The 20033-nt window shown below is 37.7% G+C and overlaps 1 protein-coding gene and 1 pseudogene across 3 annotated transcripts in view; one reads left to right on the top strand and one right to left on the bottom strand.

The window, feature by feature from the left end:
• Positions 1–20033, bottom strand: part of CDC14A (cell division cycle 14A) — a 163590-nt gene that overhangs the window by 116552 nt on the left and 27005 nt on the right. For all 3 annotated transcript variants that reach the window (XM_007977818.3, XM_037998112.2, XM_007977816.3), the window contains exon 4: positions 12048–12140. In XM_007977818.3, coding sequence (XP_007976009.2) covers positions 12048–12140 — 93 coding nt within the window. The remainder of the gene's footprint in view (positions 1–12047; positions 12141–20033) is intronic.
• On the top strand, positions 9200–10025 carry LOC119624299 (pre-mRNA-splicing factor SPF27 pseudogene; annotated as a pseudogene).

The following is a 20033-nucleotide window of genomic DNA, read 5'->3' on the forward strand; positions in this document are numbered from 1 at the left end:
ACTCTTCCACACTGCATGCTGTTTCTAATCTTTTTGCAGACTACTATGGTTTAGATGTAGTATATTATACCAAGACTAGCAGTGCTCGGTGACATGCTATATGACTGGATAAAGCTCTCAGCTAGAAACTTAGGGATCTGGGTTCTAGTCCTTCTCCATTAGCTGGGTTTGATCTTGGACAAGGTACTCGACCTCTCTGGGTTCAGATTCTCTGAAATATGACAAAGCAGGACTGCAGAAGGGTTCTTCCTAGTGAGTGTTCTGTGGAGATACTTCACCAGTCTTGCAAAAGTGGGTCTTTTTTTTAATTAAGATGTTTATTTTTAAAACTAAAAGAAAACGGTAAACACAATCAAATACATTCAATATCAAATTTTAACATGCTGCAATTACCAGGCAGCCAAATAACCTCATTTTTCATAAAAATTAAAAGAATTACCTTCAGTTTCTGTATATATTCTGGTAAACATCTCATTGATCAGAAGCCTGTAGCTCTCTCTGCATGGGGGATATGTCTAAATGTGAGCCTGCTCTGTTCAGATATTTGTATAAAATGGAACATTGATAGTCCTCACTCGGGTAAATGCCAGGTGAAGCCTAGGTAGACATGTATAGAACATGCTCTCATATCAGGCATGGCAAACAATTTCAAGTCACACTCTGATAATGGATAATGTCTTCAGGGCTTTGAATACCTCCTTTTTTTTTCATAATGAATGCATGCAGCTAAAAATTTTTAAGATCCAACTCTAATTAAAATTTTTCTAGTACTCCTCTTTCAAGCATATGAATTACTTCTTTTTTTTTTATGGAGTTTTGCTCTTGTTGCTCAGAGAGTGCAATGGCGTGATCTCAGCTCACCGCAACCTCTACCTCTTGGGTTCAAGTGATTCTCCTGCCTCAGCCTCCTGAATAGCTGGGATTACAGGTATGCGCCACCACGCCCGGCTAATTTTGTATTTTTAGTAGAGACAGGGTTTCCCCATGTTGGTCAGGCTGGTCTCAAACTCCCAACCTCAGGTGATCCACCCGCCTTCACCTCCCAAAGTGCTGGGATTACAGGCATGAGCCACCACGCCTGGCCCCATGAATTAATTCTTAACCTGAAATTATCCTGAGACTGCAAGGATGGCTGTTAAAAAAAAAATCGTTGACATTTAGTAGCAAATACTTATATGTATAAATAAGTAGTTTCACCTATTGAGAAAAACAGAAATAATGCTGAGGGTAAAATTAACATTACTATGTACAATATTAATTTCAAATGTTTGTATGTACAGTATTAACAAAGTCCATTTCAGTTCTATATAACACACTTTGTTTTACTCAATAACTTTATGAGAATTAGTTAATGCTTCACAACACTGATTTTTGTCATTTTTTTATAATTAGTACCGATTTAATAATTTATCTTTAAGTACATCACAGGTTTTAAATTACTCCATATTAAATTTCCACAAAACTGTGGAAGTCAACCAACTAAGACTTATTTGTCAATTAAATAGGCATTCATTTCACAAATACATATTGAACACTTAGGATATGTCAGACATTGTTCTAGATGCTGGGACTATTGTGGAAAACAAGACAGTCCTTTCCCTTAAAGGGAGAGATAATAAACTGGCAAATAAATAATTTCAAGTGCTAAAAAAGTACATCCCCTTAATTCAGTATATACTGTTGAAATAGCAAGAACCGCAATTACTTTTGCACCAACCTAAAATGAAACAGATGTTAGCTTCTTCACATAGAAAGCATATGTTATTCCAAGGCTACTGATAAGATTCAGAAATTTGTGAGTAAATTACTGTAAACATACACAGTGCATCGCTACTAAATATATAGTACTAAACGCAGTGAGTATGTATGCCTGTGTGTGCAGCTGTGTATGTGTATATAAATTTGAGAGCTTATTTACAATACAAAGGAAGTTTATTATCAGGATGCCAAAAGAAAAAAAGAAAAAAAAACTGAAAAGATTGATGCACCTTAACTTGACAATTCTTCCACTAATGAAAAGCAAACAGCTAATTTTCCTCACCCACAGTTAAATGAAACAGGCAAGAAAAGTTGAGTAAGAGGTGACACTGCTCTACCCATACGCAGAAGGCTAATAGAATGTCCAATCTCAAAGAGTCTGAAATTGAAAATGCTGTATGATTTTAAGGAGCGTGATCTGTTTCAAAGCCACCAAAAATACAAGCCTACAAAGATAAAAGACTGTCTGGCCCACTTACAGGCAATATCACAAAAGAGTTGCCTATCAAACTATAAAAGGAAGAAACTGCAAACAGGAAATTGCCCAGCCCCAGCCATGTGCCGCCCCTCCCTTCCTCTCCACTAACTTCTATAAGCAGAAGCAAACACTATCGTTAGATTTACCAAGAAGCCACAGACAAGGATGACAGAACACTAGTAGCTGACATCTAATATATTATTGGATTAATAAATATTTAAAGTAAATGCCTTTATTATTTTGAACCAACTTTTTTGATAATTTTACCTATATTTTAAATGACATTTGTTTAATCTACAGTTTTTTAATGTCAATGTAAAATAGGTCTGAAACCAGAATTTACAGAATTGTGAGTTAAAGGATAAGCAAAATAATATACTTGGTCCAAACAATAAAAACAAAAACAAAATCATAGTTAATTGTCTGGGTATATCAGTGTCCCATGATGTAAACACACACACTCTAACCACTTTTAAAAATACTGTTCTGTTAAAATTTCTGTATATTCAGCAGACAGCTTGATGTTCAAAAATCAATAGGTCCATTACCAGCAGTTCCAACTAAGCACATTTATATTCAGGAATGCAGAACTACTTAATAAAGCATTCTGACATTCTGAGGAGTAACAGCAGGAAAGGTCTATGGACTTCCTTAGTTTTTACAGAAACTTGGACTGATGGGCATGATTTCTAGTAGTCTGTATCTATTGAAACAAATTAAACACAGATAAAATGACTTCATCTGTTTTTTTTTTTTTTTTTTTTTTTTTTCTTGAGTCAGGGTGTGGGCTGGAGTGCAGTGGTGTGATCATAGCTCACTGCAACCTCAAACTCCTGGCCTCAAGCAATCCTCCAGCCTCAGCCTCCAGGTAGCTGGGTCTACAGGCTCTCACCACTGCACCTGGCTAACTTATTTTTTAATGGAGGCTAATAGCACTTTTCCACTCTTAAATGGTCTAAATATAGGAAACAAATTCAAAAACACAAAGTTTTCAAAAAGTTAATAAATCTAGAAAGAAAACTATGAGAATAATCAACCTCATTATTAATCAAAATATGATTACTAAAACAATGAGGTAGCATTTTTCACCAATTAAATTTCTAAAACTGTAACGTTCATACCCAACATGCAAAGATTATACGAAATTGGAGTATACACTGGCTTAAGTATAGCAATATGCTCCAAGAGTCTTAAAAACTCTGAAATTTAAAATTACTTACCCCACTTCTGGCAATCTAAAGACAATAATCCACAAAAAGAAACACTTACAATATAGAAAGAGGTCTGTCACATTATAAAAAATTTTGAAAGAAATCTAAAATGTTAAATAGTATTCTCTCTAAATGAAATAATATTTGGTCACCTGAGTAGCAAAATGGCAAAACATACGTAAGCTAAATTTCAAAAGGCTCAAAAAAACTACACGGCAATCACACCTAATAAATAGTTCAGGTTTAGAACTACAGGAAAATTTTTCCACATTTCTTCTACAATGTGATTACTCCACTTTTTAAAGTTTTTTTTTTTTTAATTGTAAGGAAAAAAAGACCCCCATCTTCTCATTAGATTATCCCCTTTTCACAATGGACATTTAAAATTAAATTAAAAATTTTAAATAACTAGTTTTCTTCCATCCTCCCTTCACTCCTCTACCACCAGAAAAAGCATCCTCACCATCACGCTATTCTCCCTGTCCGATGGTTCCTCAGCAACTTGGCCTGCTGGGATTGACCATCTTGGAACCTCCCCTCTCTCCAGGTCTGAACCCAGCCCTCCACACCCACACCAACAGGTAGGGAGTCATTCACCTTAGTATCCTCAACTCCGGGAACAAGGCCTGTTACATGAAAACGCCTCAAAACAAATTTGTTAGATAAATTCATATTTACCCAATTATACCTATTGCCCACTTTAAACAACTGTTTATCTCTCATCTGTCCCACATTTTAAGCTAGGTATTTATATATATATATATATATATATATACACACACACACACACACACACATATATATACACACACATATTTTATTCCCTAGAGCCTACCATAGTGCTAGGCTGGGCTCATAGTAGCTAAACAAAGATTTACTGAACTAATGAACACCTGACTACAGATCTCACAAATTCATTTGGTTTAAACAGACTATTCCCTTAAAATAACATCCTTGTGAGAGAAATATACTTTCCAGTGAATTATACTAAGCAATAATCAGATTAACAACCATATGAGTGTTGTTACTGAGCCAAGGAAGTGTTTAAGTGAAAAATGTGATGGACAAGAGGAAGATGAGCAGACAGAAAGTGGGGAAGTAGCCATCAGATCTTCAGGGAGGTAGCCTAAAGGGTCTACGCACAAAAGTGAGTGATAAGAAGTAGGAGATTGGGTCAGAAAACTTTGTGGAAGGTCTCATAGCTTCCCTGCCCAGGGCCACCAGACATTCCTAAGTGCATACAATGTCAGACACTGCACCGATGACACCTTTATATAAATGACCTCCTTCAGTCCTCACCGCAAGTAAAATAGGGTATTATTATGCCTATTTTAAAGATGAAAAAAACAGCAGTTTGCATAAGTTAACTTGCTTAGGGCATACAACTAATAATTGGATTCAAAGCCCAGTGAGCCTGTGGCTATGTTAAAGTCATTGCTTGCAACCACTAGGCCAGATGGAGAATGGGTTCTTTGCAATTAGTCACAGACTTAGGAGTAGAGTGTAACTACTTAGGCCTTAAGTGTAGTCTACAAAATAAATAGCCAACACAGACATGGTTAGACAGTCTAAAAACCTCAGGCTTGTTATCCCCAATTCAGACATGACATTTGGTTCAGGCTGGTCTCAGTCAATCCACAATGTAGACCTCTAATTTAGCAATGCAAAGACTTAACAAGTAGGTAAGGAAAGTATACAATGTGGCTACCACCTCTGTTTAGCATCCTCCACATAACAGAAAAAAATTGTATTTCTTTAACTCTGAACTTAATTTTCTAAGCTAAACTTATTTTAACTTCTTCTCATACACATTATTTTCCAGTTCTTCAGTTACGGTGACCTGATCCAAATTCTCCTTGACCTTCTTGCCATAGGCCTGCAAAACTGAAAACAATATAGTAACACAGGTACTAGTGAAGACTTGGTCTTTAAGCACATGGCAAGAACCTAATTAATTCATACTCATAATTTTTAAAAGCCATCTTTTTCAAACTCATATCAGAGTGTCTTAGATGCTACAATGATCTAAACATCCTAACTTCAAAACTGCACAGTGTTGCCCTGGAAGGCAAACACCTTTCTGACAAAGCTGGTCTCTTCTTAAATCTATCTAAGCCCTCCATCTCAAGGAGCACAATGTCACAATGTAGGAGGTGAAGAGATGCTTTACTAGTACAGGCATCCCTAAAATGGGTGTCTATCATCTGCTAAGTGTCACTGTGGTCTCCAGTGGCCACATCATTCCAGCAACCCTGGCTTTAAGATCACTGAACATGATGGTCTATATCAGGGTGTCTAATCACTTAGCTTCCCTGGGCCACACTGGAAGAAGAATTGTCTTGGGCCACACATAAAATACACTAACACGAAGGATAGCTGATGAGCTTTAAAAAAAAAAAAAATCTCATGATGTTTTAAGAAAGTTTACGAATTTGTTTTAGGCCACATTCAAAGCCAGCTGCAGGTTGAACAAACTTGGTCTACATTTTATCTCCTTTTTGATCCTTATGACAGTTCTATGAAAGAAAGCATAAAAAGTCTCCCCCACATAGATATAAGGAAATAGAAACACAAAAGCTGTGAAATACCTGAAGTCATTATCTAACAAAGAAACCACAAGTGCCACAAGATGGCACACTCAAAAGTAAGCCATGGTGCTGGTGGCACAACAATTGGAAAGTAGTTAATACCACTGAGCTGTACATTTTAAAATGGTTAAGACAGCAAGTTTCATGTTACATGTATTTTACCACAAAAAAAATTGGAAAAATACAAATTTATTTTTTTAAAAAAAGGCTAGGTAGTGATGTAATTTTGTATACCAGTTACTACCCTTGATCTATGATCTTTACTTTGATCCTGCATCTTTAAAGACCAAAGTTGGCTCAGTCATGACTATAAATATTCTGGTAAAGGGGAAGACACCAGTTTATACCTTACGTCCAACTTCATTATTTTCAGGAGTTTCCCATATATTAACTTCTTTCTTCCATGTTTTGTCATCCCATTATTCATTCACTCAAAAGATATTTACAGAGCACCCATTATGTACTAGGCACAGCTCTAAATTGATAGTGTTCAAACACTGAAATAGTTGTATAGCAGTCGGTAAATAGCTGCAGCCCACAACACACCACTCCACTCCACAAAGGCCATCCTAGTCTCTTCGTTGGGATCCACCCCTGACCCCTAAGTCCTAGACTTCCCCATGATTCAGCAAAGCAAGAAGCCTCCAGGACCCTGTCCCAACTTCCAATTCAATGGATGAATGCCCAGCCTAACCCCTTGTTAAATATTTTATCACCCTCCACACACAGCAATGAACAAAACAGATAAAGTCCTTACCCTCTAGTCTGGGAAAGAGATAATAAGCAAGTAAATGCATAAACAAACAAAGTAATTTCAAATAGTAGCATGCTGTAATAAAGCAGCAAAGGTCTAAAGAATGACTAGGGGTGGAGGTAAAAGGGTAGAAATTGAAAATCTCTCTGAGAAGGTAACATTAGAAAGAGCCAGGCATGCAGAGGCCTGAAGTAAGAACATTCCAGATAGAACAGAAATATCAAGGCTCTTTGGTAGGAACAAGAACGGAATTTCAGTTAGAAGGCCAGCATGAGGGGAGCATCTTGAGCAAGGAGACCACAGAGGTAGAGAGGGTCAGATCAGAAAGGATCTTAATGGCATTGGTAAGGATAAATTTTATGCCAAGATCAGTGAGCAATCACAAATTTGAAACAGGGTAATGACGTGATCTAATTTACAATTTTGAAAGATTACTCTGACAGCTGTATGGCAACTAAATTAATGGGAAGCAAGAATATAAAAAGAGACAACATAAAAAGCTGTGGTCATAATTCAGGTGAACAATGATAGTGGCTTGGGCTAGGTGATAGCAACAGAGACGGAAAGATGTATTCTGATTCAAAATGTTTTAGAGGTAGAGCTGACCAAACTTATGAATAAGTATAATGTGGGATCGGCGAACAAAAGAAATCAAAATGACTACTGTCTTTTGATTTAGCAAGTCACTGATGGTAGTCCACTTACTAAAAAGGGAATGACTTGGGAAATAAATACATTTAGGGAGAGAAGGAATACAAACAGAAGTTTTGTCACAATAAATTTGAGGTATCATTTAGACGTATAATACGGAGCTATCAAACAGGGAGTTGAATATTTGATCTTTACAATAATCCTGTGAAGCAGATAAGGAAACTCAGGTATTATCCAAATTTTACAAAAGAGAAAACTACGGCTTTGAGAAAAAGGTTTGTCTTAGTACAAAATATTTTTATTAGTCAATGCCCCTTAAGAGAGAGCTGATTCCACATTTTAAGAACAGAAACACCTTCACTGTTAAGCACTTCTGTCTGATAAAATATACCTACCTACCTAGCTTGCCTCATGTAAGTCACATGGCTGCTCCGAAGGTAAAGGTCTTTTGTATCCAGAGAAGATTCCCCAGAAAACGGACACTTATCAAACTAGCAACATTTAATATATGTAAAATTTAACTGAGATATATTTATAATGCATAGTATTGACTATCTTCTTACAAGACTGTCAACAACTAAATACATACAGACAATAAAAGAAAGGCATAAAATTCTCTTTAAGGATCCACTGCCAATTTTTAGTTCAATTTGTATTAAGGGTTTGTGTCAAAAAGCCTTCTGGGGAATACAGTTCCAAAATTAGAAAAATCAATTGGGACATGACCAGTTCAAGAATAATCACTTTACACTGCTTCTCAAGACTGTAACTAGTGTGTAAGACAAGCTCATGCTGGACTCAGCACTTCTTCCACCATGCTAGAACTGCTCTTTCCACTTTTGGTTGCTTTAAAGTGGTGGAAACTTCTGCATTAGAAGACATATTTTTATCACAGAGTATTTTATCACAAGCTCAACACATCTATTATAATCCTTTCAAAGTTCTAGAGGCACCCTCCTGAAATGAAGAACCACACTAAACAAAACAGGAAGAATAGGTGTTAAAAAGGAAAGAAGAAGTGGGGTGTGGTGTCTCACATCTGTAATCCCAGCACTTTGGGAGGCCAGAGCAGGGGGATCACTTAAGGTCAGGAGTTCTGAAGCCAGTCTGGGCAACAAAGCAAGGCACTGTCTCTACAAAAATAAAACGAAATTAGCTGGGTGTGGTGGCACACACCTGCAGTCCCACCTTTTAGGGAGGGCTGAGGTAGGAGGATCGCTTGAGCACAGAAGTCTAAGGATACACTGATCTATGATCGCACCACTACACTGTAGCCTGGGGGATAAAGCAAGACTCAGTCTCAATAAATAAATAAATAAGGAAAGAAGAGAGAGAAGATGCAAAGGAGGGAAAAGGGGGTAAAGAAACTAGAAGAGTAGGGCAAACCTGAGGTCCCCAGAATGGCAGGCACAGGTTTGGTGGCTGGAGAGGTTGTGGTGGATGCACAGCTGTATTTTTTTTTTTTTTTTTTTGGGACAGAGTCTTGCTGGGTCACCAGGCTGGAGTGCAGCAGTGCGATCTTAGCTCACTGCAACCTCCCCTTCCTGGGTTCAAGCGATTCTCCTGCCTCAGCCTCCCAAGTAGCTGGGACTACAGGCACATGGACTACGCCCAGCTAATTTTTGTGTTTTTAGTAAAGACAGGGTTTCACCATGTTGGTCAGGATGGTCTCCATCTCTTGACCTCGAGATCTGCCCGCCTCAGCCTCCCAAAGTGCTGGGATTACAGTCGTGAGCCACTGCTTGATCGATATTGACCACTTGATCCATATTTTGATCAAGGTTATGAAGCCCCTGGTGTGAAGGCAGCGGCTGCAGTGCTGGTGGAGAAGGAAACTTGCAGATACCAACCTACTATGAACTACCTGAGCTACCTGACAGTCCCGAATTATTCTGCTTTTGAAACTGACATAATGAGAAATGAATTTGAAAGACTGGCTGCTTGACAACCAAATGAATTGCTCAGTATGAAACGTTATGAACTTCCAGCCCCTTCCTCTGGTCAAAAAAATGGCATTACTGCATGGCAAGAATGTGTAAACAATTCCATGGCCTAGTTAGAGCATCAAGCAGTTAGAATCAAGAATCTGAAACTAATGTCACAGCATGGATGTAATGCCTGGAAAGTATACAATGAAAATCTAGTTCATATGACTGAACATGCACAGAAAGAACTTCAGAAGTTAAGAAAACATATTAAAGATTTAAACTGGCAGAGAAAGAACATGCAACTCACAGCTGGATCTAAATTGAGAGAAATGGAGTCAAATTGGATATCCATGGTCAGTAAAAATTATGAGATTGAATAGACTATTGTTCAGCTAGAAAATGAAATCTATCAAATTAGGCAGCAACATGGAGAGGCAAACAAAGAAAACATCCGGCAAGACTTCCGAAAAGACAATTTCGCGGGTAGAAAAGCTGGGCTTTCACAAAAGGCATCTGAACTTTTAATGAACTGTGAAGGACAACAGCAACTTCCCAAAGTCATTGACTTTTAAATGTTTAGAAATCACAGAATGTGTGGGCTGCTGTGGTAATTCTATTTGCATATCTCAACAGAATTAAAATGTCTAGCTTGATGGTATTTTTATAGCCATAAAAAAAAAAAAAAAAATCTTTAGGCTTTCAAAATAAGTATGACTTTAGAATAATATTATGTCACAGAATTAATTTTGAGCCATGTGAGTCATGTTTTGTGTCCAAGGATCTTTATTCAAAGCTTTCAACGTGTACAGGAAATTGGAACTTTTGGTTTATGACCTTGTCTAATAAAGAGAGAGTTCTAAACACATTCTTGATTACCAAACAAGACTTCAGAAACACAGTGACCATACAGACTCATCGTTACCATCATCATCATAGATAACTGTTACATCAAGCTTCATATGTGCTGAACACTGTTCTGAACACTTTGGGTAGATGAACAAGATGTATATGAATAAAAATCATTTGGTCCTCACAAAAAAACAAAACAAAGACATGAGAAGAGTGGCAAATGACCTCTTCCTGATGGCAATCCTTTATGAGAAAGGATTCACAAATAACATGCTTACAAAGCATCACAAAACCCTGCAGGAAAAACACATTTGTTTACAGGGCTTGAATCCAGAAATTAGTACAGTCTCTTTCCATATTTCAATCACGGTGTCAATCATCAATTTCAAATGAGTAGTCATTATCAATGTAAGGTAAAAAAATATTCAGCTTACCAGAACTTCACTGAACCTTCATGCTAACTGCCAGCTTTTCATGTATGCGCTTAAAATAAAAGTAATAGCCTGCTTGGCACTACAAATAATCTGAGTATCCTAAGAATTGAAAGAAAATGTAGGGGTCATCACATCCAACCCTCTCATTTTGTGGATAAGGAAACAAAATAAAGCTGAGAGAGATAAACTGCATCATCACAGACCCCTTCAAGATGAAAAACATGTTTTTCTGACTCTTAGCCACTATTGCTTGTGCTATGCCATGCTATCTACAGAGCAAGAAAGATGCAGCCACAAGGGGTAGCCCAAGGCTTTACTGCAGCCACATCAAGGGACAAAAGGTGGGCAGGGCTGGGCACCTCAGTGCTAGAAGCAAGGCCCCAGCCCGCAGCCTGGCTGACAGCCTGCCACTCTTCTTGGCCTGCACCCTGCAACAGCCGACAGCTTTTCCAGCAATACTGCTGGGCTTTTTCACCCCGAGAGCTTTTGGGTTGATGGGGCAGAGTTTGAGGTATAGTAGCTGGCGCCCTCTTCCCAAGGTCCTTAGAATGAGGCCCTTGAAAAGTCACTCGGCCTGGTTATTTCCATGGCTTCAGAGGAGCACGAGCCCTCCCCAAGGATGAGGGGAAATGACACCTCTCTGCTCCCTGCCTTTAAACAAGCATATTCCCAACTGGTTATCACACATATCCCTGCAAGTGTGTTTTAGCCCTGATGGTTTCCGCTTTCTAAGCTTTTGCTCGGTCACAGCATATATAGAAAATACCAGAATCACCATTCTAAAACTCCACAGCATGGTCATGTGGAATTCATACTGACATGTTAGTGACTGCGGAGAACAAAATTTCTAACTGAAATTAGTTTGGGTAAAGTCTTATGTAGTTATTAGGGAAGCTATAATATATGCAGGATTTATATTGTTTGCCTACTGCAAACAATTGTATAAATGAATGAATGGATTGATAAAAATAATAACAGTCCTCCCCTGTGCAATCCAGGATTTCCTCTTCTCCCAAAAAATGAACACTTCAACAGTCTTTTAAAATCTTCCATAATATCATATTTCATTCATTTAAACATACATGTACACACACATATTTTTTTTCCTAGAAATGTCCTTGGTAGGTATTCTTTTTATTAAAACACCTATATAACTGTGGAATTCAAGCTACATATTGCAGTTCCAAGATTCTCTCATTAACCAGTAGAAAAGAAAATCCAAAGAGTAAACATCCCACCACTGCTAGTCCATACTTCCCACTACAGGTCAATTCCCAAACTGCTAATAATCTCCACCATCTCTCAATCCCACTGAAAAACTGGTATGGATTTTCTTTGACAGTGTTAGCATTTCACTGGCCTGATTATAGAAAATAATCATGAAGAAGGTACTTACTGCATAGGCACCTATCAAAAATGCTGCATTTGCTCTTTTCCGTTGGTCAAAACAGGTATAGTGCACTATTTTCTTTCTTGACAAACTGTATGACTGGAAAGAGGAGATAAAAAAAAAATAGGGTAACCACAGAGACAATGTTAACATATACAGAAGGCAAACATCATCTCTTAACCTTCAAGATGTGCCACAACCCATAAAATTTAACAACTTTCAACTTTAATTTCTATGGCATTTGAGGGTTAGAGAATTACTAGCTCAGACTTTGTACAGCCCAATCATAATGTAAGAATCAACAATATAATTAATTCTCTCCAAGAAAAGAAACTAATATGGTGGAAAATAATTAAATTATTGGCATCTCTATTACGAGGAAACATTTTTGACGATTTATTCTTAATCTTCTACAGAAAGTCTCTTCACCCTTTGTTACCCTCTACATGCCACTCCCACTCCCAGGAATGTTATCTATAGTTTTCATATAACACAATTTTTTTAAACATCAACCAGTCTGTTGTGATCTCTAAAAAAATCTTATTTTTAAAGACCAATATTAATATTTTCTTTCTGGGATGTTCTATAACAACCCCCTTTTAATATCTGAAAATACATGGTTAATGGAAAAAGACTATTAAAAAATTACATCAGCAAACATCTTAATACAACACATTACAATAGCCATCCATTAAATTCATGAATTCAAACAGTTGTGAAGCACCTGTTATATGCCAGGCAATATGCTGCATGCTCAAGTATTTAACTAAGTTCAAAATAATCAACATGGCATGTTGTACACATGCTAAACATGAAAAAAAATGACAAAAAGATCTTGTAAAATGAAATAAAATTATTAATCACAACTCAATAAGTATAAGACAATGGGAACACAATGCAACTCAATGAAATCTGCTTATTTCTTCACTTTTCAAAATTTATGTATTTTAACAATTGATTTTCAAAATATAGGCACATAAACTATCTTTAATGGGCTAGCAAAAAAAAAAACACAGGCACAAAAGTACATTTCAATATTTGTCTATAAATTCACATTGACTATAAAAGCAGTTTTTTCTATCTTATAAATTGACTACAACACACAGAAAATCCCTGCTTTTAGAACCTCTTTTAAAAAGGTAAATAGAGCTCAACTACGTACTTTTCTTGATCCTGCTATTGTCTACCAGGAAAAAAAAAAAAACTCTTCCATCTCTGAAGCCTGTTCTAAGACAAAACTGCAACACTCTGGCTTTATCATGTAACCACAGAAAGGGTATCCCTCCAATGAGCCAAGAAATCTTCATCACTCCAAGTCAGACATTTCTTTTATAACTAAAAATCATATATATATGTATGTGTATGTGTGTATATGTGTGTGTGTGTGTGTGTGTGTGTATATATACACATTTTTTTTTTTTTTTTTTCAGAGAGAGTCTCGCTTTGTCACCCAGGCTGGAGTGTAGTGGCACAATCTCAGCTCACTGCAACTTCCGCCTCCCAGGTTCAAGCCACTCTCCTGCCTCAGCCTCCTATGCAGCTGGGACTACAGGCGCCCACCACCATGGCCGGCTACTTTTTGTATTTTTAGTAGAGACGGAGTTTCACCACGTTGGCCAGGCTGGTCTCGAACTCCTAGAATCACATTATCTGAAAATAGTAGTACCCTTTTATCTTTTACCTTTTTTTTTGTTGTTGTTGTTGTTTTTTTTTGGAGACAGATCTTGCTCTGTCACCTAGCACCCAGGCTGGAGTGCACTGGCATGATCTCGGCTCACTGCAGCCTTGACCTACTGGCCTCAATCGATCCTCCCACCTCGGCCTCCTGAGTAGCTGGGACCACAGGCACATGCCACCATGCCCAGCTAATATTTGTATTTTTTGTAGAGGTGAGGTCTTGCCATGTTGTCCAGGCTGGTCTTGAACTCCTGGGCTCAAGCGATCCACCTGCGTTGGCCTCCCAAAGTGCTGGGATTACAGGCGTGAGCCACAACACCTGGCCAGTAGTGCCCTTTTTATTAAACTTTTAAAAATTAATATGTGAGGACAGGCCTGGTGGCTCATGTCTGTAATTCCAACACCCAAAGCAAGAGAAACACTTAGGGCAGGGAATTTGAGACTAGCCCAGGCAACATAGCAAGACCTCATCTCTACAAAAACACTGGGTAGGAGTATCACTTAAGCCCAGGAGATAGAGGCTGCAGTGAGCCATGATCACACCACAGCCGTCCAGCCTGTGCAACAGAACAAGAATTTGTCTCAAAAACAAACAAACAAAAAAAAATAGTATTTGACTCAAAGAAAGTCTCTTATTGCCAATGCCCTTATTTCCTGATAGGTTTATACAGATACTCCTATGAAATAAAGAGAGAAAAAAGGCACAGCATTTAATTCAGCTTAGTTGAGTTGATGCGCTGAAGTTACCTAGGGATGTAAAGGTTACAACCAATGGTGCTGACACTTGATTCCTCGCTTTCTTAATTTGGGACTACTGACTGCCTGAATATTTCCTTTTTCTGTTTTATTTCATTGTCTCATTGTCTGTTGGGTAGTTGGTTGGTTTTGCCACTTATTTGTTCTCCATCAATAAGTTATGTTTGATTTACCAAAAAGGAAATAAAGTCTCTTCAGACCTAAGCATCTCCCATCATCTCTGAATTGCAAATATCTAAATACTGCCTTACACAGACCAGGCTCTCAATAAACATGAGTCAGACTGAGCATAGAGACTCAACGCTCTCCTGGCTCCCAGCCTCTCGCTATTTATGTTTCCTAATTCCCTAAAATACCTGTGGGGAAGAAAATATCAACAGTCTATCTTCAAATCTGGATTAGCTTTTTTGATGCTCTTTTCTACTAAGAATTTAGGTTTTATGACAAACTACTGCTATTGTTTAATAATGTGAAATTATTTATTTTACAAATCTACTTGCTGAAAGGGACAAGTCATAGTGCTGTTCTTTCATCACTGATGCTTTCTTCCTTGGGTTTTTTTGGAGGGGGTTGAGGGGAGTAGAATCTTTTGTGTTTGCCTGGTTTTGTTTTATCCTCTCTCATTCTAAAGTATATAGAATACAGAGACTTATCCTGGAACATGAACTGTAAAACTAAAGGAAGTTTTACATTCTAAAACTAAAGGAAATTCTGAGGAAGACTTTCTTTTCACTGTATGGCTATAAATATTCTTTAAGTAAATATAATACACATTAACACTTTAAAGATTTTAGAAGAATGTTTAAACTTTATAAGCTTTCATAAATTACATCAGATAAAGAATAGTCTTCACAAAATCTTTCTAGAAACTTTATTTAAAAATATTTCCTATGAGAAACTGCCCACAGGAAGCAAACATAACTGACTTTTTTTTTTTTTTTTAGAGTTTTCTGCCTGATTTTTAGGAAAATATTTAAAGCTGCTAGCATTTACTTTGCTTAGATATTTTTGGAATTCAGTTTCCTCAGTTAAGTTTCAAAAGCACTCCAACCAAGAAATGATTTCCTGCTTAGTGAAGCTTGGCCAATATCTCTGAGCCCAAATCACTGAGACTGGAGTTCTCTCACTCGAGGAATCAAAACCAATTCAAAGTGAATGTGAGCAGAGAACAATCTGCTAATCTCAAAATTAGACCTTGTCCTAATTTCCTAATTAATTTCCTAATTAATCTCAAATTTGCTAATCTCAAAATTAGGCCTTGTGCTAATGTCCCTTCCTTTTCACAACTGGGCCTCCCTCTTACGGTCATCCTGGCCCATGGTTTTATACCAGTGATGCTGTTCAATAGAGGAGACATTTTGGTATTGGGATAAAAATTTGAGGGATAACAACATATTTTGTCAATTTTTTAGCTGATGTTTTATATGAGTGGGCTGATTTAAAAAAAAAAAAAAAAAAAAAAAAAAAAAAAAAAAAAAACCTCTGTAATGTTTTTCCCTCTCAAATTTTAAGCATGTCCCCTACTTAAAAAATACTACTACATAACCAAAGCACCCTAGAAGAAGCAATACTAACACCCAGTGGAGACACTGATGACTGAAGTACCTTCTGTGGAACATTAACTTCTCTTTTGAGATCTTTCATGGAAGAACTTTACCACGCAGACAAAGTCACAGTTTGGAGACAACGGGACAGGACTCTATGTATGAGCCCAGTCGATGTTTTCTCAGATTCTGCCCTAATATCAGGAGAATATCATGCCTCTAAATTGGACAGCGGCCTCTTCCTTACTCTGGTCTGTCTCTTCTGTAGCTGGGACCACAGGAGGTGTCACCACGCCTGGCTCATTTTTGTATTTTTAGTAGAGATGGGGTTTCACCATGTTGGCCAGGCTGGTCTTGAACTCCTGAACTCAAGTGATCTGCTCACCCCAACCTCTCAAAGTGCAGGGATTACAAAGCAAACATGATGAGTGGGCCCTTCAAGGAGAACACTTGCGAAGTTATGCCTTAGCCACAGGCTTTCAAGGAGCTATCTGCTCTATTACAGATTATTTTCTGCTTTACACAAGAAGCTCACAGGTTACAAAAACACTGTGTGCCATGGCAAAGATGTTTAAAATCGGTCAATTCCAATAAATACAGTGTAAATATAAAATAGAGGGGGTCACAGAAAGAATACTAAGACCTCTGGACTATTTGCCGGCTCTGTAGCAGCACAGCACATGACCCACTATAAATCACAATCTGCAGGCAGCCACTATCCACCTTATGTTTTAGATTTCTATCTTGAAACTAGAACAAATACCCTTCTTTTTTCTTTTTTTTTTTTTTTTTATACTGTCTCACTCTGTCACCTAGGCTGGAATGCAGAGGCACGATCTTGGCTCACTGCAACCTCCACTTCCCAGGTTCAAGCAATTCTCATGCCTCAGTCTCCTGAGTAGCTGGGACCACAGGCAGGTATCACCACACCTGGCTCATTTTTGTATTTTTAGTAGAGATGGGGTTTCACCATGTTGGCCAGGCTGGTCTTGAACTCCTGACCTCAAGTGATCTACTCACCCCAACCTCTCAAAGTGTGGGGATTACAAAGCAAATACCCTTCTGAACTTTCTAGACTGAAGCGGACACAGCCAGCCCTCTATAACAATCATAACAACGGCTTGCATTTATTGCTCACTTGTGACATTTCACCGTTTCCCAAAGCAATAGAAATGGCACCAGAGGGGTCTAGTTTAATCAGACACATAATGTCTCCCAGACTAGGGGTCCTGGGCAAAGCTAAAATATAATGAGCATACTGTGTTTTACAAGGAGAACATAAGCCCAGAGCCAGAGAGGGCCTTTGAGGAACATTTACACAGCAAGAGTAGTAAGCAGGATCAATCCAGAACTTTCTCACTGAGCCTGATAATTTCTCTAAATCTTAATTGTGAGGCCATAACAAGTTTCATGCTTCAGAATTTAAATAATTCTCAGGTTGAATTGGTCAATAGTACTAAGATTTTTCAGAAATAATTAAATCTAACTCTAAATCGTATTATATTATTATTGTATTGTATTTCATTCTTTTAACAGATTGGTTCAGAATCACCTGCAGGGCTTATATAATAAAATATATAATAAAACACAGATTGTTGGGTCTCACCTCCAGAATTTCCGATTCAGTAGGGCCTGAGAATTTACATTTCTAACAGGTTTTCCAGTAATGCTGACACTGTTGGTCCAGACATCACACATTGAAATCCACTACTCTAAGAAATGACTAAATTTTGGAGAACCACTACCTAAACATGTACCAGGTTCCACCAATGGGAATCTTTTATATGGAAGCTAAAACGCTGTCCATCTGGTCAAGTTGTCCCCAAAGAACTCTACATTCTCTTAAAAAGGAATTCTAAATCATGCAATAAGTCTTTTAAAAGCATTTTACAAAAAAAACATTTCCCCAGATTCCTCAGCAAACCTTATTACAATTTGTAAATTCATGCATTCCAGGTGATAACATTTTAGGAACAAGTCCCTTTAATGATTCCGTAATTAAGCTGCCTTAAATGTCATTATTCCAGAGGTTCCAAATTCAGACGTTCTTAGGTGCCAAGAATCTGAAGTGGGGCAGCTGGTAAACAAGAAAAGCATTCCCTATCCAAAGCGCACTGAGCTCCAACCTGCTGCTCGTGAGGGAATCTAGGTACAGAATGGTCACATACTGCAATATTTCAAAAAAGTCAAAATGGAAGCTTTCATAAACTACAGATATTGACTATGAATTAAAGCTTTTTAAACAGTGTTTATGCTCAAGAAAACATGTCTGTGGACAGAATGCAGGCCACAGGTGACCAATTTGCTAAATCTGGGTGCCAGCATACTGCCGCTGAAGAAGATTCTATGGGTTCCATCAGCATGAATTGAGCAGCTGTTGTGTGTCAAACACTTTGCTGAGCAATGTAGTGACAAGGGGAGAAGAAACCCACTCTCTAACCTCAAAGGCTAATGAATATTTAATGCAAAATATTGGCCAAGGCTTATTACAGAGGAGAATAACTGTATAGGGATGCATTTACAGCACACAAGGACCAATACAATGATACTAATTACAGGTACAGTAAGTGTTTCATTTAACAAGGCAAAAAAAATAGTAGATAAAAGGTGGAATTTAGTATTGACTATCTATCAATTAACATAATCAAACCTACAGAAATTTCTGTATTGCTTACCTGAGAGTCAAAGTTTTTCCCCGTTATGTAAATCATAAGTGTATATCAGAAATACTAAATGTACTTATAAACCAAAGTACAATGACTGCTATGATAGAACAATACAAATTAAGATAAGGGTATTGACCCCAGACATTTTCTATCTTAGAAAGAAAAGCTATGTGAAAGGTTATATTCTAGTGGGATAACACCTTGCAAAACACAAGCCACAGCAACTTGGAGAGAGAAAAAATAATGACAAGCTGCACAAATAACAAATAGCTCAGGCTACGCTCGGATTATGGCAACAAACACAAATCATGCACTTGTTCAGCTTCAGTCAGGAAAGCACAAACTACTTAACCATTCAATAACAAAAGGTGATACAATTAGGCTCAAAGCCAAAGGCAAAAAGAAAAAAAAGAGTTAATAGTCAATTTAAAGAAACACAGAAAAGTAAAATCTTCAAGTTATTTGGTTAGAACGCTGTATTTAATTAAGCTGTATGAATCAGTCTGACTGAGCTAAGGAAGACATTAGTGCAGCTTGGATAAGATGCTGTTTAATAAAAACAGAGCCCATGCACCTCCTAAACATGCAAGTTCTGTCAATGATCATGGTCACATTAAGGAGATCACAGCACAGAGACCGCAATGACCAAGGCATCATTCTCTTACAGGTGGCTAGGCTAGACCAGTAATGGCCGCAGCAATCAGCATCTCCATAGCAATCAGTGGTCATCTCACTGCAAAAGCGATAAAATGAGCAGGTCTTCCTGTGAGCAGCCATGACCTTTACAAGTTTTACCTCCAACTTTCTCAGGAAAGGAATACTCTGGAAAATGTTCTTTGGCTGTACAAAACAAAATACGGTTTATGTTTTTATTTAGTGCTAAGATGAAATAGATTGAATCATTCCTTTAAAAAGAAAAAGGTATCTCTGTGTGGCCCATTTTGTTACAAACCCAATACATTTCATTAATGAAATAGCACATTTGATTAAAGCAGAAGTCAAAATGTCAGAGAAAAGTTCCTCATAAAGATGATTTGATCGTGTTAATAATCAATAATTGAAGGCATGTGGGATTCTCTATAAACGGGGTTCTTCCTGCCTGAGGATTCCTAACAGGCATAAGTGTTTCTTGCCTTGCAAACTCTGTTTATGCTCGCTCCCATGGGAGATGACATTGCTCTGGAGCCCCTAGAACCTCTTTAAACTACATGAACTATCTCCAGAATGTAGCTTGCTTTTCTTCCCTACAAACCCAAGAGCCAGAAACAGAAGAGAACCACATGAAGAAATCTCAACATGTTTTTGTAGTTATAATAGGGTGGTCTAGTCATTATATCAAAAGAGTTCTT

The sequence above is a fragment of the Chlorocebus sabaeus genome, chromosome 20 (genome assembly GCF_047675955.1).
Source record: "Chlorocebus sabaeus isolate Y175 chromosome 20, mChlSab1.0.hap1, whole genome shotgun sequence".
Taxonomy (NCBI): domain Eukaryota; kingdom Metazoa; phylum Chordata; class Mammalia; order Primates; family Cercopithecidae; genus Chlorocebus; species Chlorocebus sabaeus.